At 39.8% G+C, this 24,621-nt stretch overlaps 1 protein-coding gene across 1 annotated transcript in view; it reads right to left on the bottom strand.

Moving 5' to 3' along the window:
• Positions 1–24,621, bottom strand: part of SVEP1 (sushi, von Willebrand factor type A, EGF and pentraxin domain containing 1) — a 184,648-nt gene that overhangs the window by 45,730 nt on the left and 114,297 nt on the right. Inside the window, exons 23-36 of the mRNA XM_019946525.3 lie at positions 24,306–24,419; positions 23,260–23,461; positions 20,038–20,195; positions 18,249–18,450; positions 16,217–16,392; positions 13,090–13,214; positions 12,012–12,135; positions 11,061–11,231; positions 9,508–9,681; positions 8,924–9,043; positions 7,170–7,346; positions 6,861–6,945; positions 5,834–6,025; positions 4,015–4,182 (exon numbers count right to left, since the gene is read on the bottom strand). Coding sequence (XP_019802084.2) covers positions 4,015–4,182; positions 5,834–6,025; positions 6,861–6,945; positions 7,170–7,346; positions 8,924–9,043; positions 9,508–9,681; positions 11,061–11,231; positions 12,012–12,135; positions 13,090–13,214; positions 16,217–16,392; positions 18,249–18,450; positions 20,038–20,195; positions 23,260–23,461; positions 24,306–24,419 — 2,188 coding nt within the window. The remainder of the gene's footprint in view (positions 1–4,014; positions 4,183–5,833; positions 6,026–6,860; positions 6,946–7,169; positions 7,347–8,923; positions 9,044–9,507; positions 9,682–11,060; positions 11,232–12,011; positions 12,136–13,089; positions 13,215–16,216; positions 16,393–18,248; positions 18,451–20,037; positions 20,196–23,259; positions 23,462–24,305; positions 24,420–24,621) is intronic.

The following is a 24,621-nucleotide window of genomic DNA, read 5'->3' on the forward strand; positions in this document are numbered from 1 at the left end:
TGTGAGGAAATTATCCAAATGCAACCCAAGTTTTTAAAGAGATGGAAAATGTGACAGGTTAATAAACATGTAAAGTAGAAATAAAAGCTCCAATACTTATCTAATAAAACTTACAGAAATAGAGAAAAGTGAAAGTTAAGAAGAATATTTAAAGTGAAAATAGCTTATTCTAAAATTGGTGAAAGATACAAATTCTCAGATGTAAGGAGTACAATGAGCCCTGAACAAGATGAATGGCAATTAGTACAACTTTAGTCATACCATAGAGAAACACCAAAACAACGAAGACAAATTAAAAAAATAAATAAAGGGAAAACACATTACTTATAAAGGAACAACAATTCAACCAGTTTCTCAACCTCAGCACTACTGACATATTGGACCAGACAATTCTTTGTTGTGGGGGTCTGTCCTATGCATAGTAGGATGTTTTAGCAGCACCCCCAGACTCTGTTCCTATAGCACCTTCCCTCAACGGGGACAACCAAAACGTCTCCAGACATTGTCAAATGTTCCTGGAGGGCAATATTGCCCCTGGTTGAGGGCTACTAAATTAGACGGATGGAATCCTCAACAGAAACACTAGAAGTCATAGGGCAATGGAAATATCTTTCAAAAATGTTTATGGAAGCAAACTATTAATGTAGACTTGTATACCCAGCTAAACTATAATTCAAGAGCAAGGGTAAAATACTATTATTTTCAGACAAAGATTGTGTAACATACTGACTCTTGCCAAAAGAAAGATATAAAGGATGTACTTTAGGAAGCAGAAGCATTAAACCCAAAGGAAGGAGTGGGATGGAAAAAGCAATTCATAAAAATGAATGCTTTTTATGAAAGATTCATAAAAATGTTAGTAAATCTAAATAAGCATTGAGTATATCAAAAAAATGACTAATTTGGAAAGTAAAATAAGAGGGCAGTAAAATGTAGATAGTGATAAGACATTTAAGATGAGAGGGGTGACAGAAACAAATATTTTCTAAGATCTTTGAGTTGTTCAGCAGAAAGGCAAAGAAACTGAGTATGATCTCAGAGTAGGAAAAACTTCTTAAATTTGACACATACAAAAAACAAACTCTAAAGGAAACAATTGATAAATATTAAGGACTATCTAGTATAAAGTTAAAAATATGCATGCCTCATGACCCAACAACTCTCACTTTTGGTGTCTAGGCCAGAGGTATTCTTCCTTCTATGGACTGGGAGATGTGCAAGGATGTTTACTTCAGCACTGCTGTATCATCAAATAAAGTGGAAAGCAATTAACCCTCTACCAGCAAGGAAATGGGTAACTTAGAGATTGCTCATTCTGACAAGGAAGCACTATAGAGCAGTTAAAATGAATTCTGTTGATTTACCTTTAACAACAAAGGCAAAAAACACGACGTTAAACGAAAATCAAGCTTCAAAAGGATACTCAGAGTATGAACAACGTACATGAAAATTAAAACATTTAAATCAACAGCATATTTGTTTATGAGTACATATGTAACACAGAAAAAAATGCACATTTACTTTGAGAGGAGTGAGAAAGTGATGAGAATGGCTTCTAGTTATTTTTGTAATATTGTATTTCTTTTAGAAAGAGAGATCTACAATAACTATGGCAAAAATTTAACATGTACTTTTATCTCAGCAGTGGATACACAGGTAATTTTAAATAGAGATTAATTTGGTTTTGTGCTCTTTTGTATATTTAAATGTTTCATTAGGCATTTGTCCAGAAAAAAGGAATAAGACAGAGCTCTCCGGTCTGGCCACCCTCCTAACACTCTAAGAGTAAGTGTATGTAAAGGGGCAAAGTGTTCTTCCTCTCACCAAAATTGTTACTTTCAGAAAAATGAAACTATCTTCTAATAGCTATTGATATTTTTCTTTTAGGAAAAAAACATGAGTGGTAGTGATTTGTGACCATGTGTACTTTCCATTAATTTGATTAACTACTTAAGATAGTTTCCCCTGTATTATTAAAATGTCATCACTTTACATAACAATAATGACACAGAAAATATTAATAAAGCCGTATTTATATAGTATCTTCACGCACATGTAAAGCACTTTTATAAAAATGGCCTCATACCCTTTAACAGCTATATGACTGAGATGACAGATTTGGTTTCCATCTTTTCAATGAGAAGAAAGCTCCCAGAGTGTCTATTTGCTTAGAGCAGAAGGGATCTGTATGATAACGTGGCCCAACGCCTTTATGTTTTAACTATAAAGTGGGAATAATATATCTTCTTCAAAATCCCTCTCTTTGTTGAAGGGAGCACATGAGATAATTCACAGGAGTGTCCTTTGAAGAATGTAAAACCCTCTACGAATGCAGGGATTTGTTGTGATTTTCCTTATTGTCTTTATTGCTTCTTTTAACAAACCTTTTTTGTATGATACGTAGACTTAGCATTAGGCAGATATAGAACTCTTCTTATCATATAAGTGAGTGATTTATAGCGAAAAAAAGAAAAATGGGGATTTTTATAAGAGCATGATCTTTAAAAGTATATGCAAAGACAAAATTCTAGTAGGAGATATAGTAAAGTATCATTTATCTTCGGGCAATTTAAAAAAATATGTTTATTTTCTAGTTTTATATGGTGATAATACATTACTTCTTAATCAGAAAAAAACCCAGAAGTTATCAATATGTAGCTATTATTTGGAACATTTATATCGATAAGGTTTCACAAACATTTAAATGACTAATCTTAAATAGTACTATGTAGTTCGCTAGGAAGCAATTTTTAAATGAGTCAATCCACAGGGGAGAGATGGGGCCATCAAAAGCTAATTCCCACAAATTGATACAACATTGTAAAGCAACTATACTTCAACAAAATAAATTTTAAAAAGCCAATTCTTACACTGACATTTTAATATTCAAGATTTCTTTTCTCACTTAAGAAGGTGTTAAGATCCGGGATTTCTGTCAGTTATTTACGTGAGTATTTGACTCTCAAGAGCTTTTTGCAAGAAAATATGGTTGCCACCTGCTGGTGGCCTGTATTAGTGGAACGGTCTTCTATCTAGGTGAAAACAACTTCAACTTTCACGTTACTTTCATGAAACTGTGTCCTCTCTTCTGTCCTAACATCATAGTAGTGGCACAGCTTGTTGAGTTATTATTTTCTGCCTAGTCCAAGCAGTATATCATTTTACTGCTCACAATATCCATAAGGAGTATCAACCTTTAATGACTCATAGAAGCGGAGAGAGGTTATACCATTTTCCCCGGGCTGCACAGTGAGTGAAAGATAGAGCTGAGACACAAATGCAGAAAATGGCAGCCCCTCTGCTGTCACTCGTTCCAACTGCATGAAAAGCATCTGTGGTAAATCTGGACTGTGAAAGTTATAAACTATTCCTGGTGAAAGCATTTATTGAGGAAGCACGGAAAAAAATGAGCAATGAAATGCCAGTCAGATGATCTGGGATTTAATCACCCCTCAATTCTTTACTGCCTGCCTAAGACCCTAAGCAGATCACCATCCCAGAGGGAGCCTCTCCTTTCTCTGTGTCTTACACGGTTTTTGTGAGGATAAAATGAGACGAGTATGAAAGCACTTTGTAATCTGTTCCTGTTTTTTTACATTTTATCTCTGAATTAAATGAGATCACTAAAAATTTAAAAATCTGAACTTTTTAATATTTTTTTCATGCAGATGTGGCATCTTTATGTTGTGACCTACGTCTTGCGTTTGATTTGGCAGAGGATAAATACACAAATGCCTATTTAAATATGCTTTTTCCATCTTTAATTAAAGTATAGAGATATTTTCCACCGCATTGCCCAATGTCCGTTATTCAAGGCCTAATTTGATAAATTACTCTAATTCCAGGAAAACATTGTTCCCACAGGGGAATATGCTCCCTTTCTGTTGTAAGAAAAGAACATAAAGCTCTCTTTGGCTTTGGCCGCCAGGAAATTTAATTTAGTATTCAATGGAGCCCATCTGCGGTTGGGCCCATCCTCTCCCAAAATTCCTTTCCTTCATCGGGTTTACTCACCCTTCTTTGCAAGTGTAAGTGACAGTGTTCCCAAAAGTGAAGTTACTCCCGGTGGTGACAGCATCTTTGATGGCCGGTGGCTCTCCACAGGAGACGAGATGGCAGGTAGGTGGCGCTCTATCCCAGCTGCCTGAGGCCGAGCATTCGATGACCAAAGGGCCCTGCAAGCTACAGGAAAGAATGGTGCCACCTCTTTTGTTGGCTATTTACTTACTGCTCTGGAGGTGAACAAGGAAGAACTTAGGAGAGAATAGGGGACACTTGAGGAATTTTAATACATAAAAATAAAGTTTCTTCCCATTTTATTGCTTTATATAAAAACAAGGGAAATCTGGGACTTCCCTGGCAGTCCAGTGGTTAAGATCCTGTGCTTCCACTGCAGGGGGCACAGGTTCAATCCCTGGTTGGGGAACTAAGATCCCACATGGCGTGTGGCAATCAATGTCAATCAATCACTTTTTTTTTTTTTTAAATGGAAATCTCAGCTGGCTATAGATTCATTTAAAACTATGAGTAGGCTAAAACAACATAACTGGGGTGCAAAATAAAATGGTTCAATGTGCTCATTGGTGGTGCTGTGATTAGCAGATTACTTGGATGAGAAAGGGTAACATGCTGGTTAGGATCCAACGATAAGGAAGACAGACACCCAGGAAGTCAGGGTAACTGAGGTCAGAGGGAACTGCCCTTGCCATTAGCCTGGGCATCTGAACAGTGTTGCTCATCACTCTGACCTCTGGTCTTCCTTTGAATTTAAAAACCTCGCAGGCCTACGGCATGCCTTATCCACCTTCACTTGCCAATCAGCTTTTGATTGTACAATTCACTCCATTTTCTGTTCATTTGATCTGTTTCCTGTCAGATCCTGTTGGCCTCGTTTTTGATCACAGCCCGACTCTCTATTGTCCCTTCTTTTTGTTTTGATTTGTTTTTATTTATTTTATTTTTGGCTGTGTTGGGTCTTTGTTGCTGTGTGTGGGCTTTCTCTAGCTGCGGCGAGCGGGGGCTACTCTACGTTGCGGTGTGTGGGCTTCTCATTGCGGTGGCTTCTCTTGTTGCAGAGCACGGGCTCTAGGTGCGTGGGCTTCTGTAGTTGTGGCTCGCAGGCTCAGTAGTTGTGGCGCACAGGCTTAGTTGCCCTGCGCCATGTGGGATCTTCCCGGACTAGGGCTTGAACCTGTGTGCCCTGCATTGGTAGGTGGATTCTTCATCACTGCGCCACCAGGGAAGCCCCCCCCCTTTTTTTTAAGATTTTTTTGATGTGGACCATTTTTTAAATCTTTATTGAATTTGTTACAATATTAACAAATTCCTTAGTTCCTTGACCAGGGATTGAACCCGCACCCGCGGCATTGGAAGGTGAAGTCTTAACTACAGGACCACCAGAGATATTGTCCCTTCTTTTTGAACACACACACACACCCCATTAATCAAATTAACCTCTTAACAGTATTAAAGACCCTGGTCCTTATCTTGACATGATTTTTACGACATCCTATGCAATATTTCGTTTGCCAAAATATCCATCACTAAAGCATTTTATTAGGTGTTGTGTTACGCTTCATAAACATTTTTTGCTTTCTTGTTTAATGTCTGAATGTTTATAACATTGAATTAGAGGTCCCAGAGACAAAATTAGATGGAATATTTCCCTGGGCATTTACTATAGGCTGAGCCTCAAGAAGTACACACATTTGAGAATATCTTACATTTAAAAACTTGTATTTCAAGCTGGCCAGTCACACGCAAGTGAAACCCACTGAGTAAATAATGAGGAACAGGGTATTGTAGGAAGCTTGGCTGGTGTCTAGGACTGTACCTGTATCCATTGTCACACGAATACGATGCAGTAGAAAGATAGGTAAGCCCACTCAAAATATATTTCCCATTATTTATGTCTTCGGGGCTGGAACACTTGACCAGTTCACACAAGGGAGGAGAATGACTCCAAGAACTGCTAGCAAGACAGGATGATTCTTTTTCACCCTCCAGAGTATATCCTTTATTACACCTGATGAAGATAAAAGAAAATGACAGAACAGAATGCCTTATTTTGCATAAGTTTATCTGTGCCAAAACTTCCAAAAAGACCAAGAATTTACACATATTGTTAGAGCACTTTTTTTTCCTACTGAAATAATGCTTTGAAAAAATTTTTTCAAGGTTGAATACTACGCATCTTGCTCTCAGGGATCCTGCTGGGTGATAAATAGAAGGACGGATTTAGGGTTTGGCTTGTCTCCAGTTTGTGTCATGGATTAGAAGTTGCAAACAGAAAATTCTTTTTTTAGAATTTATTTTATTGTAGTTGATTTACAATGTTGTGTCCATTTCTGCTGTACAGCACAGTGATTTAGTTATACATATGTATATACATACACTTTTTCATATTCTTTTCCATCATGGTTTTATCATAGGATATTGAATATAGATCTCTGTGCTATACAGTAGGACCTTGTTGTTTATCCATTCTCTATATAATAGTTTGCATCTACTATCCCAAACTCCCAATCCATTCCTCCCCCACCCGCCTTCCCCTTGGCAACCACAAGTCTGTTTTCTGTGTCTGTGAGTCTGTTTCTGACAAACAGAAAATTCTCGGTTTGAGAGTGGTGCTGTCTAGAATGAGTCTCTAGGATGCCATGGAAGAAGACCCTGCAAGTTAATGAATATTTTTGGCTATAAGCTGGAGCTCCGGATCCAAACCCAAACATGTCATTCAATTAATTCCATATTAATTTGAAAACATCCTCTGGGATTACTCTTTGTCTTTTCTTCCAGTATTCTATCACTACCAGCACGTCATCAACAAACTCTACAATGTAGTGTTAATCTTAGACACTCACCTATATATTACTTTACTGCCGTAGGTAAATGCTGATCCGTCAATGCCACCATTCTCCGGGATAGCTGGTGCACCGCAGGAAACGGCTTAAGGGAGGAAAACCAAAAGGCATTGCTTTTCTTAGCCACTGTGTGTAAAAATCTCTAAAAGCTCAAGGGCAGCTCTAGCTTTTTGCTCACGTTTAAATAAAAGCCCAATACTGGGCTTTAAATACAAAGAATACTGAGACAACATAACACTTGGCATTTCTCCACCTTGACTTTCTAGAGTGGCCAAACGCCATAAACATGGGGGAATTTACTCAACATACGTTCACAATATGGTATTAGATGACTCCATTCTCCAGACTCCAAACATGTTATCTTGGCCACTCCCATCAGCTGGTGCCCTTCATCACACGAAAATGTAACTTCAGAACCCACAGTATAAATCTCCCCGGAAGAGCGGCCATTTTCTGGATTTCCTGGAGCCTTGCATTTTATAGGTTCTTGAAAGAGAGAAACGGTTTTTGTGGGTCAATAGGTGGCTTTCACACAACCATGCAAGGTCTCATAGCAAAAGAATTCCACTACAGTTAAGGTACCAGGTAAATCCTGAGGAGAAAAAAAAGCTTTTGAAGGGAAAGGCATGAAGTCCAGGGACACACTAGCTGATTAGACCAGAACATACATTTAATAGGCATTTTAAAAACGGTATTTTGAAACAGCAATGTATAAGAAAAAGAAACGAAATTTATCAGCCCCAAAAGGAAGCTGTTTATCGAGGAAGTAGTGGTGGTGCCTCAGCATGGCTCATAAGGGCTTCAGCTCTTCTTCCTTCTCCCAACGTCATACCCACTTTTTAAGAGCAATGGACCTTCTCTCAAGCTGATGTGAAGGCTGTCCCAAAGCACATTTAGGAGAAGTTCCCAGCCGCCCCTTCCAAACAGCCTACAGATCCTAAGACTCCTATGTGTAGATCTGGGGTGAGTCACTACTTCTAGGAAAGGAAAAAAGTTAAAGGGAGATTTAGGGCTGAACAATAGGAGTGAATAAATACTTAAATTCTCAAAAAGGGAAGATACACTGATTTAATCTTTCTGAAGGATCCTTTTGGCTTATAAGCCAAGGACCTTAACTGAAACCCTTGCAAAAAGTAAAAGCAATTATAAGATTGATTTTGAGAATTCCTCTTTAATTTCTGTCTAATTGTTTTCTGGTAGTTGCTTTCTCATAACTCATGTAGAAAGATATATATGGGTTATCACAAAACATAGAGATGTGTAAGGCAGGATTGTCTGTGTTTTTTCAATGATATAATTCTGTGTGCCTGAGGCGGAAAGATACTGAAGGTGAAGAGGTGATGAAGCATCCTACTTGCTCTGACTGAGGGAGTAGAGGCCATTGCTTATATGTCTAAATCCACTCTATTATTCTTCTATTATGTAGGTATTTCTTCAACAGTCTGGTGATAAAGTTGGCTCTCAGTTTTGTTTTTCAGAAATTGGGAAGTTAGCAAAAGCACAATGCTAGTTTAAAGCACCTTGAACCGTTGCTTATGTACCATTAAAAATTTTTTTTTATTGAAGTATAGTTGATTTACAATGCTGTGTTAGTTTTAGACGTACAGCAAAGTGATTCACTTATACATATATATATATATCTCCATTCTTTTTCAGATTTTTTTCCATTATAGGTTATTACAAGATATTGAATATAGTTCCCTGTGCTGTACAGTAGGTCCTTGTTACTTACCTATTTTATATACAGCAGTGTGTATCTGTGAATCCCAAACTCCCAATTTATCCCTCCCCCTGTTTTCCCCTTTGGTAACCATAACTTTGTTTTCTATGTCTGTGAGTCTATTTCTGTTTTGTAAATAAGTTCATTTGTAACATTTTTTTAGATTCCACATATAAGTAATGTCATATAATATTTGTCTTTCTCTGCTTATGTATCCTTTTAAAGGTGGTTTTACTTTTCCATCTCCCCTTTGAAGTTAAAAATTTGTCTTACTGTACATTTACAATATATACTTGAATTAAAAAATTGAACTAGACTTCCCAATTACACATAGCCTAGTTACCTGCACAGTGTTTACCATCTCCTGTGTAGGGTGGGATACACGAGCAGATGTAGGATCCATTTGTATTCAGGCAGGAAGCGTGCTCACTACAATCTGACCCAACTGCACATTCATCAACATCTAAAATGAAGACAGTTTACAGATAGTACAGTTGATGGATCTGTCTTATGTAGCAAACATTTGTTTTTCCTTTTAAATGATTACATATCATTTAACGCATCACACTATATATTGATATCTATTGTTATGAAATTTAGATATGATAGTCATAATCACACTGCAGATCTACAATAAAAGCTATTATTTCCCCAGTTTATAGGTGAATAAGTAGAAGAACAGAAATAAATATTCTTAACATTGAGCCTGGTAAAAATTTAAAACACGTTTGGCATGTCTATGGATAGCTGCTTTGTCACTATGGCTTGCCCAGAGCTCACTAGGAGGAGATGAAATTAACAAAGGCATGCCATGAAAGCCTCAGGAATTTGGGATAATTGTCTCCCACAGAGCTAGAGTAAATGCACACAGTAATTAAATGCATGCAGTAATTAAATGCACACAGTAATTGCCAAGATTCATCTCACCAAGACACGATGGTGAAATGCCATTCCAGCTCCCATTATCCGTACAAAACATCCTTGAATCACCCAACAAATAGTAGCCATTGTTGCACTGGTAGGTCACTGTGCTGCCAGCATGGAAGTCCTCGGCTGAATAAAAGCCATTCTCCAAAGGGGGTGGCACCCCACAGCTAATGCCTGTAATGCGACAACTACATTAGGAGCAACATACTCAATGAACATTTTACTTATATTTATTTTTTTATAAATGTATTTATTTATTTTATTTTTGGCTGCACTGGGTCTTCATTGCTGCGTGCGGGCTTTCTCTAGTTGAGGCGAGCGGGGGTTACTCTTCGTTGTGGTACGCGGGCTTCTCGTTGAGGTGGCTTCTCTTGTTGCGGAGCACGGGCTCTAGGCACGCGGGCTCAGTAGTTGTGGCATGTGGTCTCAGGAGTTGTGGCTCGTGGGCTCTAGAGCGCAGGCTCAGTAGTTGTGGCGCAAGGGCTTAGTTGCTCTGCGGCATGTGGGATCTTCCCGGACCAGGGCTCAAACCCGTGTCCCCTGCACTGGCAGGCGGATTCTCAACCACTGCACCCCAAGGGAAGTCCCATTTTACTTATATTAAACTTGTAGTTGAATTAAGCATGCACTTTTCATTGCACACGAACATTAGACTGAGAACGCTTAGGAGTGGTGACAGGCTACAGCCATACCTGTGCCCAGAGCGTCTGGCTCACAGTAGGCATGCAATTCATTCATTTAAAAATATATTTATGGAGAGCCTGCTACCTGCTACACACTGTCCTGATGCTGAGGTTGCAGGAATGAACCAAACAGACAAAATCCCTGCCTTATAAAGTGTACTATCTAGTCAGAGAAGAGACACAAGAAACAGATAAATATATGATATATCAGGTAGAAGAAGATGCACTGGAGGAACTTCTCTGAACACCCTATCTGCTACAGCAGTCCTGCTTCCACTCAACCCTGTCACTTTATATCTCCCTACCCTGCTTTAGTTTTCTTCAGAGCCTTTACTTTTGGCCCTTGCTGTTCTTATTTACTATAAATAAATAATATTATATTTACTTGTTACTTTCTGTCTCTCCTACTACAACGTAAACTCCAAAAGAAGAGAGACTTTTTTCTCCAACTGCTGCATCTCCAGAACTTAGCTCAGTGTCCAGCACACACTCACACCAGGTACTTTCAAAATTGTTGAATAAATGAATAACTGGGTGTAGCCAACTTAAGAGATCTATTCCCGTTTTCCCACCCAGCAGTGACCCATCTCCCTTTGGGCTCCAGCCCTCACACCTGTCTTTCCCTCCATCCAGTTCCTTGGGTCACCCGGGTGCCTTCACAGGTGGTGGGCTCTTTGGATCCTCATCTCCCACCTCCCTCATGGTGCCCAGCACACTTCATTATACAAGGGAAGTATTCAATGAATATCTGCTATATTGGCTACTATGCATATGCAGTATTTCGCTTTTATCTAGCATTCCTGAAAAGTGTTCTTAGGGTTCCAGCATTTTTCAAGAGCTACTGAAACGCCTTCAATGAAGGCAGCTCACGTTCACAGAGAGGCAGTGGCTGTGTCCACTGTCCTTGATTCAGGCAATACTGCACGGCGTTTCCGACCATCTGGAAGCCCGGATCACAGAACAGACTGACTCTGGAGCCTGGCTTTACGTCTCCTGATGCAGTTCGCAGATGAGGCACGGATCCTTCTAAAGGTGGGCAATCTGAGGGCAGAGAATGCAGGTTCAGAGCTTGTCAGTAACACAGTGGCAGCATCACCAGGTTAAGGGTTTCAAATCATATGTTGTACCAGCGTTCGAGCGCCACTCTATTGACATTAAAACAAGATAACATGTAACCAGATCACTGGCAGGCAAAATTTCTGGAAAAAAAACTATTGGAGTCAACAAACAACTTTCCCTCTTCCAGCAGAAGTCTGCTGAATATTTTTTAAGGAAAAAATAGTATTTTAGAGTTAATAAAATGTTCTTATGAGTTATCCAAAAACATGAATTCTAGGATACCTTCAGAAACTTGTTTAAACACACGGAATTTTAGGAGGCATTTTTGATCATTCAGAGTTTGACTATTCAGTATGTGGATCCTAACATCCATTTCTTTTCTCTCTGTGCCACCTGCCCCTAGATGACAGCTAGGAAGTACAGAGCCGAGAGAGTACCCCATCTCAAACAGGAGGATGGGACTTCGGGGGGGGGACATTTAAAAAATTAACTATATCCCTCCTCTCATCCTATTTTCCTTATCTTATTTTACCTTTGTTTAAGTTTCCTGCACAATTATTTTGTACCCTGTTACTCAGAATGTATTTAACTATTAAAAAATAATAGATCCTTCGGATGAAGGTAGGGTAAAATGAATTACTAGGTAAACAATAAACTGGCCGACATATACTACTTGACCAATAGAGAATCAAATGTCTTCTTTTGCTAGAAAATCCCAGAGTAGTCAAGAGACAGCAGAGTCTATGGAAGAAGGAAACTAACCAGAACAGAATAAGCTCTTGGAATCGATCTTCACTCTCCCCACAATTCCTGACAGGAAATCAGGCCAGGCGAGCACATTTCCTTTCCTGAGTTCCTCTGGGCATGAGGAAGCCAGCGATTTCACCTGAAAGTTTAAAAACACACCTTTAGATAAACCTCACTTTTTTTCAGGAAGACAGAGTTATTATATCTCCTACTGAAAACCTTCACAGAAGTGTGGAGGGCAGTGGTGGGAAGCAGACTTCTGGATGTAGAGTGTGATTTCAGGGGCAAAGGAAAATTCTCTTCCTTCCCTCTCTCTCCTCCACCCCCATCATTCCTTTTCCCAAATATTTCACTGTAACTGGAATTCTCAAATTCTACCTATAGAATTTCTTGTCTAAAACTTTGCAGTGTATTCAGGTGTTATAGGGGCTCTCCCTTTCCAGTCTCCTGTCTTCTATCTCTCATCTGGAGTTGAGAAAGCTGAGGTTTAGGCAAGTTCTGCCACTATAATGATAAGAGCAGACATGTGCCAAACAGTGTCTCAATCTTACATGCAGGATTTTTCCATCCTGCCAAAACTCCACTAGGCAGTTCTATTTATCCTTCATAGATTAGAAAACTGAAGCTCACAGAGATGGAGTAACACGTTCAAAATCATCGGAGTGAGTTCGTGGTAAAACTCGTATTTGAACCCAGGCCATTGGACTGCAGACTGGTTTCAACCACTAGCCCAGCTGTTACTCTCTGTGTGTAATCTTGTGCCAGCCCTAAATTTCTCCTACTTTAGTCAGAGGGATTGGAAGTAGTCTTCTCTATGATTCTTTCTAGCTCTGAAACCACAAGATTTTATGAAACAATCATGTCCAATAAAATTGTAAAACATCACCAAGAGATTGAAAAGGAGATTCACTGAAAGTTACTGTAGATAATCTCTGCCTGGCTTAGTCTACGACCATAACGTCAAATGATATTGGTGGTAAGTTCCAGAAACTCAGAGGTGTCAATAAGATATGGCATCGTTAGGCTGTGCACATTTGTACTAGGTTTGTACCTTTGCATCTCATTACTGTCATACACTGAAAATGGAATTGACCTGCTGTGGAGACAGGACATAGTCCCAGAGGTTGAGCTGGCTTATGGAACCCACAAAAGACTCAGCTGGGTTGAATCCCTCTCCTTTTTTGTCTTGTTCTTGCCCAAGAACTAATGCACCACCACCTAAAGAGAAAGGAGAGAAAAAAGGAGGAAAACTGGCCTGATCGTTATTTCTAAAATACTAACTTAATGAAGGCACAGCCTATATAAATGTATCAGGGAAAGTTATTGACAAGCTAAATTATCTACATTTGCTGCATGATTTATCAGTAAGACGAATTCAATATTTTATATACCAACTTAAGAAATGGTCAAAGAGGATTTTGAGTATTATATTGGATTTATATATACTTAACTATAAAACTAGATATATACATATATAAGCATATAATATTTTATGTCAACAAAATAGCTAAGTCCTATTTCGCCTCCTTTGTTCTAGGAAGTTACCCTCCATGACAGATTACCAGGAGCTGCTCTTCATCTTTTTATTCTTCAGTTTACAATGATTAAAGTTCTATCATCAATTCCAAGGAAAATTCCAGTGGCCACCTAATTGCAAAATCCAATGGAAACTCTTCAATATTCACCTATTAACCATTTCATTCTATTAAACTGCCCTTCCTGTCATACTTGATGGTCTGTTTGCCCCTCCAGAACCACCCTTCCCCCTTCTCCACTCTGCTTTGTGTCCCCAAGGTTGACACCTATGGACTACACCACCTGCTTTCCTCAGCCCTCTGGCTTCTGTTTGGCCAATGGAAAGACCAATTAGAGGTAAGAAAGTGGGATGAGAGAGAAGTTTAACTTCCTGGATACCTTTCTCCCAGGCAACAGATGGTAGGGGTTGCTTTCCTCTCTCTCACATCATCGCTCCCGCTGGGTGATTTCTCCCCATCACTGCAGGTTTGCCTGCTTTCTGGCGACAACTCCCCATCCTTGTCAATTCATGTCCATCTCTTGTGATTTTCCATTGTTGCTAGTCATGGTGTGTTTTACTACCACATCTTGGTTCTCAAGCATGCCCACACCTTTGAAAACAATCTCTTCATGAAACTCTTCAGTTACCCTCCTTGTGTGTTTCCTGCCAGGAGCCCGACTGATTCTACTTGGTTTCCATGACAGCATCCTCTCCTGGTTCTCCTTGAACCTTTCTGCTCATTCCCAGTCTCCCTTCCCTGCCTGCCTCTTAGACTCTGATGCACCCAGCATTCCACCCTAGCCTCCTTTCTTCTTCCTTCAGCTATTCCCCCTATCTGACCTCACTCCTGCCAATCCATGTCTATAGAGCCCTCATTCATGATTTCCCAACCTACACCTCTTTCTTACAAAATTAATCATTAAAATTAATACATACACATAGAAGGAAATTTGAAAAAAAAAGTATAAAGAATTCCTTCTACCCAGAAACAATCATTTAACAGTTTTGTGTATTTCTTTCTAGGTTCTATATTCTTTTAATTATTTTTTTTAGTATGTGTGTGTGAGAGAGATTTTGAAACACACAACACAGGAGTCTACTACATATGACGTTGGAAGCTTGCTTTTCTTCTTGAACATGTTCTCATTTCATGAGTTTTAACAGCTATTTTATCATGTGAATGCACAACGATCCATAATTTTCTTCATTAACTAACTTAACAACCACTCCTTATTGGATATTGGGGTTGTCTCCAGGTTTGGTACTAAGATAACACTGAGATAAATATATTGATACGTAGATATTTGTTCAGATCATTGATTCTTTCTTTTCGATTGATTCCTGGTAGTGAATTGTTGGTTGCGTGCAAAGGGTTTCTCTAAGGCTGTTGATGAAAGTTTCTGAATTGTTTCCCAGAAAGTCTGGATCAGTTTTCACACCCTCCAGGGCTCTGTAAGAACATTCACCATGCTGAATCCTTGCCAAGCATGTCTTACCACTAAAAAGCAACTCTCAATTTGATATAAAGTGGTATCAACCTATGTTTGTAGCTGCACATATTCCTGGGATTAAATTCAAACTCAATATGCCTAAAACCAAATACAGAATCTTCCCCCACCCCTGATTCCTGCTCCGATAATTGTCCTTTCCCGAGAGAATTCCTATCTCAGCTAACAGACCCTCCAATAAATCTGGTCACCCAAACTGCAGTCAGTCATTCACTAGGGTCTGTCAGTTGGAGCTCTGCAGTATTTATGGACAGTAATTCATTCTTATTGCTATGGTCAGACAACCATCTCCTTGGGTGGCTACTATTATAGTTCCCTTGTTTTATTTTCCTATGCCTTTAGCTTACTTTCACTCTTCTATTAGGATGTAATTTTCTTTTGAGATAGAAATATTCCTTTTTTTTTTGAGATAGAAATATTCTTTTTTTTTTTACCATCAGTGAAATAAATGCTCATTATGAAAATATCAGAAAAGAATAAGGAAGAAAAATAAAAGCCACCTGCAATCCCACCACCCAGAGAAGGGAGGGTTAGAAACAAGAATACTCTAAATTAAACACACCACCCCACTTCCCAGGACGATGCCACTTCCTGCAGAAACGCTTTTAATGTTTCCTTATTTACTACAGAGAGCCTCCAGCCATTCCTCCTCATATGACATGTGTCACGGAAGGACCTAGATAGTGCAGGCTTATTGCCAGGTACAATGCTGAGAACACTGGAACATTGAATACTTTTGCATTCCTTCAAACAAAACTCTCTAAATATTTGTTTAAAAGTATTTTTAGAAGAGAGTTTGAGTTCTATCAGAGAAAGGGCCTAAAAGATGGATAGCTATTAGCAGTGCCCCAGCTTGAATTCTGGATCTACGTGTATACTGATCACGAACCAAACCTAAAATAAAAACAACAAACAAAACCAACCAACAAAAAACACCAGCAATTAATCTCCTCGTTGGAAGACAGTTTAGTAACCACCCACTGTTACTTCAGCACGCATCTTGGTAGTCTTAATATACAACCCAAAGGCATTTCTTACAGAGTCACACAGCTCACCTAGGAAAAGCTTCTAATAATTCACAGTCAGGATAATCAGGGGGTGGTACATGGGAGAGAGAACTTAGCAAACTTGATGTTCATCAAAGCACCACCGCCTCTAGCATCAGATGGAATTATATTCCTTTTGCTAAGACATACCAGGGATGGGCGAACCAACAGAGAGGCCCACACCACCGTCAGATAATTTCCCATCGATATAGACTTTCCAGGCTCCATCAGCACTCGTCCAAGTGATTGCAATATGATGCCAACTGCCGTCATTCACCGAGGGACAGTCTGTTATTTTTTCCTTGCCATTCACATAAAGAACCCAGCTGCAGAAAGATTCCAGGGGATACAGTCATCAGTCATATGTCGTAATTCCATCTGTGGGGCATGTTACTATCTTTCCTTTTTTCCTTCTTTTCCTTTTTTGTGGGTAAAGCACTTCGGGTAAAACCGCTACTTCTTTTTCGCCATTTCAGCCACGTTTCATAGAAGCAGATTTGATTACTAATTACTCTTTATTGTAGCTCACGGAAAACTGGTTTGTGTTTCTGAAACACTGAGGGGTAGGAAAAAGTCTCAGGATGAGCTGAAAGAAGTCAGTCCAACTTGAGATAATTCACCAACTGTCTATCCTGGAGAGACTGAGTCAAGAACGGAAGGAATGAGAGCTATGTAAATGTCAGTCTGGCTTCCTTCCTCTAGGATGTACGTTCCTACACCTCAGAACGGACTTCAGAGATCTCATAGGAAGTCAATCCTACCTCTCTGTTGCCAAAACAGTCACGTGGCAGACGAAGTATATCGATCCAAAGAAAAGAATAATTGGAACTAAACAGAGGTGACCAAACACAAGAGGGTTCCAACAACCATGTCGCTTAGAGGAATGTCAAAGTTAACCAGCAGTTAAAAGTAAAATATTTTCAAAAGCACATGGAGAAAAAGAAGAGACTAGGGAAAACTGATAAAGAAGGTAAGAATTCATTGACTGACTCTCCCAGCCTCTTCTGAGCCCCTATTCAAAGATGTGTATGAAAAAATATTTTTATTGATAAAACGTGAATTGTCTCCCCTCTGTGTTTTCCCATTTTCCTCCCCCAATTCAAGCAGGCGACAGGTTTTCTCTTTCTACACATTCTGCCTCAGGGGAGGATTTTGCAAATTTCTTGGGATTTTGTTTCTGAACGTTCAAGTCCATTAAGAAGAATGGGGTTTGAGGATGGGAAGATTCCCACCAGAATAGTGAGAATCTCACGGATTGACGAGAGGAAAGAGAGCTCAGTGGGTCCCTGAAGCCTGCAACCTGTTCACTAGCAAAAGGCCACACGTTTGGGAGGATGTGGGAGGAAAAGGCCACGTGGTGCATCACAGAATCTCTCTAGACCGAAGGCGTAAACTCTCAGCCACGACAAGGACTCCACGTGCGGCGAAGAGCAGTAGTTCTGAAAGGACCACGGAGGCTGAGGCAGTGGATGGCTCACTGATCAGCAGGGTCGACAGATGACCAATGACGGGAGCCCTGCCTGAGTCTGTGACTCCTTAGCAAAACTCTGTGGGTTTTAGATGATCTGTGAGCATCTATGACAGGAGAAGCAGTCAGCAGAAAGAAATCAGAGAAACAACCGGGGCTGACTTGCCCAGAGGGATGGGGTTCTGCATTTGGAATGAACTGATCCAAAAAGACACAGAGGAACGTCACCTTGCACACCTGAGATTACAGACGGATTCTATTCAATACAAGTGTCTCCCAGGGGTCAACAGTGCCAGTGAAATCTCTTGACTCTTGGCCGCTCTGATATGTAAATAAAGGAGCACTGGTCTGAAAAGTCAGTTTGACACTTAACTCTGCCACTCCCAGGGTGTGAGATCTGGGGGCAAAGCGTTTAGTTTCTCTGAAACTTCATTTTACCTTTTAAGGGGCATCAGTTCCTCAAGTCACTGTGAAGCTCAAATGAAATAATACATACGAAAACACTTAGCAAATAGCAAAAGGCAATACACGTATAAGGCGTTACCACTGAAACTCTGCCTCCTTATAGGACTTGTCCAGATGCTCTGATTACTGTCACCCTGCTGTTCTGCCGGCACAGCTGACCCCGCCCCCCCCACCACTCCAACCCCCTTGTCAGTTCTAACTTGGTGCCAGGATAAGTCCTAGCACAGCCCTCCTGACACCTCTGCTTACCCATTATAATCGGTTAGAAGGAAGGTATTGTCACTGCCATTCTCGAGTGCATAGGAGATTGGCGTCCCGTAGTTGGTGGTGTCAGAGGATTTCATCCAGAACGTGCAGGTTACAGCACGGAGGGATGGAAGCACACCATCCAGCAGGACGTAACCATAGATGCCGGAAACTTCAAAATCCAGGTTAAAACCTGCAGACTGTTCTGCAACAAATAAGAAAGTATGAGCACACATACAGATGGTCAACAGACACGTGAAAGGATATTCAACGTCGCTGACTATTAGAGAAATGTTAATCAAAACTACCATGTGGAGGGCTTCCCTGGTGGCGCAGTGGTTGGGAGTCTGCCTGTCAATGCAGGGGACACGGGTTCGAGCCCTGGTCTGGGAAGATTCCACGTGCCGCGGAGCAACTGGGCCCGTGAGCCACAACTACTGAGCCTGCGCGTCTGGAGCTTGTGCTCCACAACAAGAGAGGCCGCGATAGTGAGAGGCCCGCGCACCACGATGAGGAGTGGCCCCCGCTCGCCGCAACTGGAGAAATCCCTCGCAGAGAAACGAAGACCCAACACAGCCAAAAATAAATAAAAAAAAAAAAAAAAAAAAAAAAAAAAAACTACCATGTGGTATCACCTCACACCAGTTAGAAGAGCCATCATTAAAAAGTCTACAAATAATAAACGTTGGAGAGGGTGTGGAGAAAAGGGAACCCTCCTGTACTGCTGGGAATGTAAATTGGTGCAGTTACTATGGAAAACAGTACGGAGGTTCCTCAAAAAAGTAAAAATAGAGTTACCATATGATCCAGCAATCTCACTCCTGGGCATATATCTGGAGAAAACTCTAATTCTAAAAGATAGACGCACCCCGATGTTCACAGCAGCACTATTTACAATAGCCAAGACATGGAAGCAGCCTCAATATGCATCAGCAGATGAATGGATGAAGAAGATGTGGCATGTATACATATATATGGACCACTTTAAAATGTGGACCATTTTTAAAGTCTCTATTGAATCTGTTACAATATTGTTTCTGTTTTCTGTTTTGTTTTGGCCACCAGGCATGTGGGATCTTAGCTCCCCAACCAGGGGTCGAACCCACACCCCCTGCGTTGGAGGACGAAGTCTTAACCACTGGACAGCCAGTCCCTAACAAATTCTTTTAAATAAAATCATCCATGAGTATCTAAGACAGGAAATGCACTCAGCAGTGAAAGGAAGCTGAGAAACAGGGAATAGTTGGAAGGACAGGTGGGGTTGGGGAGTCATTAAAGATGAGAGACTCTAAGCACATGTGTGGAGCGATTGATACTGCAGGAGAGAAGGATGGGGTCGCTGCAAGGGCAACTCTCCAGCCCTGTTCAGGGCTCGGGCTCCTCTCCATTTTATGAGCCCCAATCCTGCATATCCCACTCAATAGAACAAAAGTCCTACAGCTAAAAGACTCCAGTGCTCTGAGAAAGCAGTTTAGCATTGACTCTCAAACATATCCGTGGATTCTGACCTTCTAAATCAAGTGACCTTTCAAAGCATCCTTTCTAAACACGCAGAATGTGAAGAGTTCTGCTAAATTAGATTTCCTCCATTTCTCCCTTACACCTCTAAGCTTCGCCTCCTGTGCTACTGGAGATAACATGAACCAGTCTAGTGGGTGGCTGTGAAGAATGAGTACAAAATGCTTCGCATAGTTTTTGGTATATAGGTGGTGCTCAGTGCAGGTAAAAATTGACACTGTTATTATATCATTACGGTTAGTATCGTTATTAATAACATTAAGTTCATATATACCTGTTTCACACCTGCTGCCTGAAAATCCTGGCTGACATTTACAACTGTATGAGTTTAATTCATCCACACAGGTGGCCTGATTTCTACAGGGGTTAGACTGACATTCGTTGATGTTCAAATCACAGTGTGGCCCTGTGAAGCCCACTGCACACTGGCACCTGAAAGAAAACAAACTATTGTAACAGAATAGTTGCAGAAAGGGCATTAGAAGCAGTCCCCAATGACAACATTGTCTCAAAAGACTCTGAAAAGCTGAAGTGCTATTATGATCTCTCTTATATGTGGAATCTAAATATAGGTACACACACACACACACACACACACACACACACCAAGCTTATAGAACATAAGCCAGAGACAGGGAGTGGGAGGTGGGAAAAATAGGTGAATCCTTTTTTTTTTTCTTTTTTTTCAATTTAACTAAATTGAATTTTTTAAAAAAATCCTGAAATGCTGAAACATATTTTCCCCATTAATACAGTGCTTTAACTGTTATTTTTTTAATTCATTCAAAGAAACCTATTTAAGACAACGTATATTTGAGATATTGTAGTAGCAAAAATAGAGTATAAAGCAGTTCTGGTCAAGGTGAAGTATTATTCATACAATGGGAATTTCTCTCCCCACAGAAGTGCTAGAAAAAACAAAAATTCACATATGTTAATCCAATCTCTGTAACAATGAGGTACTTTACAGATGAGTAAACCGTGGCTCAGAGGTTAATTTGCCTGAGTCCTCTTTTTACTAAGTGCTGGAGGAGGACTTTGATCTCAGTCTAGTGGCTTATTCTTAATCAGTATGCCATAGAGTCTCTGTGGTATGCAACAAACGCTTTAAACCCCTCAGAATGGAGAACACATCTAATGATGTCAAATGTTGACAAAGGTGTCATGAAATGGGAAATGTCAGTGAGTACAACTACCACTGGGCAATGTCAAGGGAAGTGGAGAGTTTGTATTCCCAGAGCCCTGTATGTCCATTTCTAGTATGAACTCTAGGAGATTACTGCCCAGGTGCACAAGGACACATATAACAAGTGTTCACAACAGCATCATTCTACACGTTCATGGAGAAGTGAATGGGAAAATAAACCAAGGTATAACCATTCAGTGGAATACTAATCAGCAGTTGAAATGAGCAGACTAGAGCCAAATGTATCAGTCTTGAAAATACATAGTATTGAGTGAAAAAACAAAACCCAAAATACAAAGGGATATATATATATATACATATAACATGATACCACTTAATGTAACATGTCAAACTATACTGTATGCTGTTTATGAAGTCATATACATAGTAAAACATAAAGTCTGAATGAGAAAGATATAAACCAACTTCAGGACAGTGATCACTATTGGGGAAGAAGAGAAATATGTGTGGGTGATGTGCATGTGTGCGTGTATGTACGCATATTTGGAGGGACTCCAAATCTATCTTTAGAATTTGCTTTTTTAAACACGAAAGATATAAATCAAATAAGGCGAAAGGCTAAGGTTTGATAATTACTGTGATGAGTGTATGACTTTTGTTATTCTTTGTAATTTTCTGTATGTCTGAATTTTTTTTTTTTTTTTTTTTTTGGTACGCGGTCCTCTCACTGCTGTGGCCTCTCCCGTTGCAGCTCTGGACGCGCAGGCTCAGCGGCCATGGCTCACAGGCCCAGCTGCTTCGCGGCATGTGGGATCTTCCCAGACTGGGGCACGAACCCGTGTCCTCTGCATCGGCAGGCGGACTCTCAATCACTGCGCCACCAGGGAAGCCCTGTCTGAAATATTTTTAATTAAAAAGGAACTGCCCAATAAATGTAGTGAATATTGTTAACCAGCATGTTTATATGGGGACCTCTTTGATATTGGCAATAATATGAATAAATGGTATTTGGGGGTTTAAAAGAAGATCTCAGCTGGAATTGGCGTGCATCTTTATGGAGTTCTGTGTAGTTGAGGGTAAATCTATTTTGGCTAGAATTTCGCTCATCTTTATATGTACATGTGTGATATCATTATGGCAGTTCAGTATCTTTGTCTATGAAACAGATTCACTTTGGTGGCAACTAACATTCCTTTTGAATTAGGAGGGTTTACCTTCACTTTTCCTCTAGTTAGGATTCAGACAAATTTGGTATTCATCAATTGTTTTGGACCCTGGGGAGAGTTTGGAACTCTTGCTGTTCATTTGGAAATTCTCATTGCCTATGGTTAGGGGCTGTATGCCAGAAGATATAAAAAAGCCCACGAAAAGATGATGCTACCCTGCTAAGACCTCACTTCCATATTAAGAGTGAAAGTCTCACTGGCAGAACTGGCTTCCTATTTCTTCCAGATAGCATCCTAGCTCTGTTAGGGGACGGTAATGGAAGGGGGCTGAACCGGAAAAGTACTGGGAAATGTTGCAACTGGGGTAGAATTCTTTTTTGTTTTTTTTTTGCTTTTAACTTTTGAAAACTTACAGAACCAGTTGTTTGTTGAGGGCAATAAAGTTTCCTAAAATTTTGCAAGCAAGACCAGTCTGTCTTTTGCACTGCAGAAGCCACAGATCCTGCAAGAGGAAGGGGATGGAATAGGGCAGACTTGATAGTAATAAAAAAAAAAAAGTGTTGGTTTTCAAACTGTTTTCTACTTGCACCCTAAGAGCTGCCTCAGGAAGACAGAGTCTTTCTCCCCACAAACACTACTATTTTCAACCCCCAAAGCTTAGCTTTTATTGTTTTATTTGTTTACACTCAGATTTCTCCTGAAACAAGGGTTACTAAACTAAAAAAAAAAAGTTTGAAAACCATGGTTACAGAATGTAGAATGGCGCTGTGACAGTAGAATTGCACAATTCCTATTTTAGCTAGTGGGAAAACTCCAGCTAAAATATAAAACATTTAAAACCGGGTTTTGTACAGTGCCTCTGCATTTGCTTCCGAATAAATGTGCTTCCTTTCATCTTTTATGACTTCCCAAGTATAGAACAGTGGTTTCCAAGTCTGGCTGTGCATCAGACTCACTGGGGAACTTAAAACATACAGGTTGTCTATTTTAAAATTATAGACTTTACCCAAGACTTAGGAAATCAGAACATCAGGTGGTAGGCTGATTCTACCATAGCTTATCCTTGGGCTAGGATTTGGGAAGGGCTGACTTGGAATTCAAAGTAATACTCTGGAAAGACTGCAGAATGACTGAACAGTTAAGATAATAAAAATAGTGAAAGGAGCCAGACTTAGTCTTTTACCTGAAGCTATTGGCACCATCCTTGCAGGTAGCTCCATTTTTGCACGGTTGGCTGAAACACTCATCCATGTTGATTTCACACCGGTTGCCCAAAAATCCAGGTGGGCACTTGCACAAGAAGCCCCCAAGCTGATCTTCACAGACTGCATTATTTAAGCATGGGCTTGACTGGCATTCATTGACTTCTGTTTCACAGTGTAGGCCTGGGGATGGATGAGGACGAGAAGGAGCCCGCATGTTAACCCCTTGGGAAAACTGGGGTCAAGGTGCTGCCTCCCTAGGGCATGCTGCTTCTAAAGGACAGGAATGGAGGCTGCGGAGCCACTGGCCTACCAAACTGGTTTCACAGCCATTCTTCAACAAGCTCTGGCTTTTCTACATCATTTTAGGACTGCGTTTTTGAAAATCTGCTCTTTCAATCTTACCTCTTTCTGAAATGAACATTAGCAATGAATATCTAATTGAGATAATGTTAAAAAATGGAACTAGCAAATTTAGTTCAAAATGTTCCTCTGTTTCTTTGACCTTGCCTCTTTCCTTCACTGATCATTTTCTGTTTTGGACTTCTTCTTTATCAGTTAAGTGTAGATAGATAGATATTTTAACTCTATTATTTAGCATCCATTCACAATATGATTTTATATAATTTAACTCCAGTTCCTTCTTGAGTGCTTGTCTTAGCATATAAACTCATGTCTTCTTTCTCTCTTTCTGTCTCTGTATACACATATATATATATACACACATGTACAGGAACATATTATTTTTCTGAACTGTTTGAGAGTAAATTGTAGAAATGATGCCCTTTTACCCCTAAATACTTCAGTGTGAATTTCCTCAAAAATAAGGACTCTCTCTTATGAAATCACAGCACAGTTGTAAAATCAGAAAATTAATATTAACTTATATAATATTACACATATATACATATATATATATATATATATATATATATATATATATATATATATGGAATGTTCGTAAATGTAATGATTTCTGGGGCTTTACAGAACTCTGTGACAACTAGGAAGAATGGAAACATCTTACCCGTGTATCCTTTCACACACGTGCAGCGATAACCAGCTAAGCCATCAACGCAAGTTCCTTTATTTGAACAAGGACTGGAGCTACACTCATTTATGTTTTCTTCACAGAGTTGACCTGCAAAGAATCATACAATATTTGAGCTGGAGAAAACTGGAAGGAATTTAAGACTAATCGGTTTTCAAGCAAGTTGTTCAGGCGTAAGAGCAAAACGATTGGAAACCATGGCTAACATGTTTGTGAAAAATTTTGCTCTTTGCCAAATACAATTATTTGCTGAATAATATTCCAATATATGTTATATATATGATATCTATCT

The sequence above is a fragment of the Tursiops truncatus genome, chromosome 6, assembly GCF_011762595.2.
Source record: "Tursiops truncatus isolate mTurTru1 chromosome 6, mTurTru1.mat.Y, whole genome shotgun sequence".
Classification (NCBI taxonomy): domain Eukaryota; kingdom Metazoa; phylum Chordata; class Mammalia; order Artiodactyla; family Delphinidae; genus Tursiops; species Tursiops truncatus.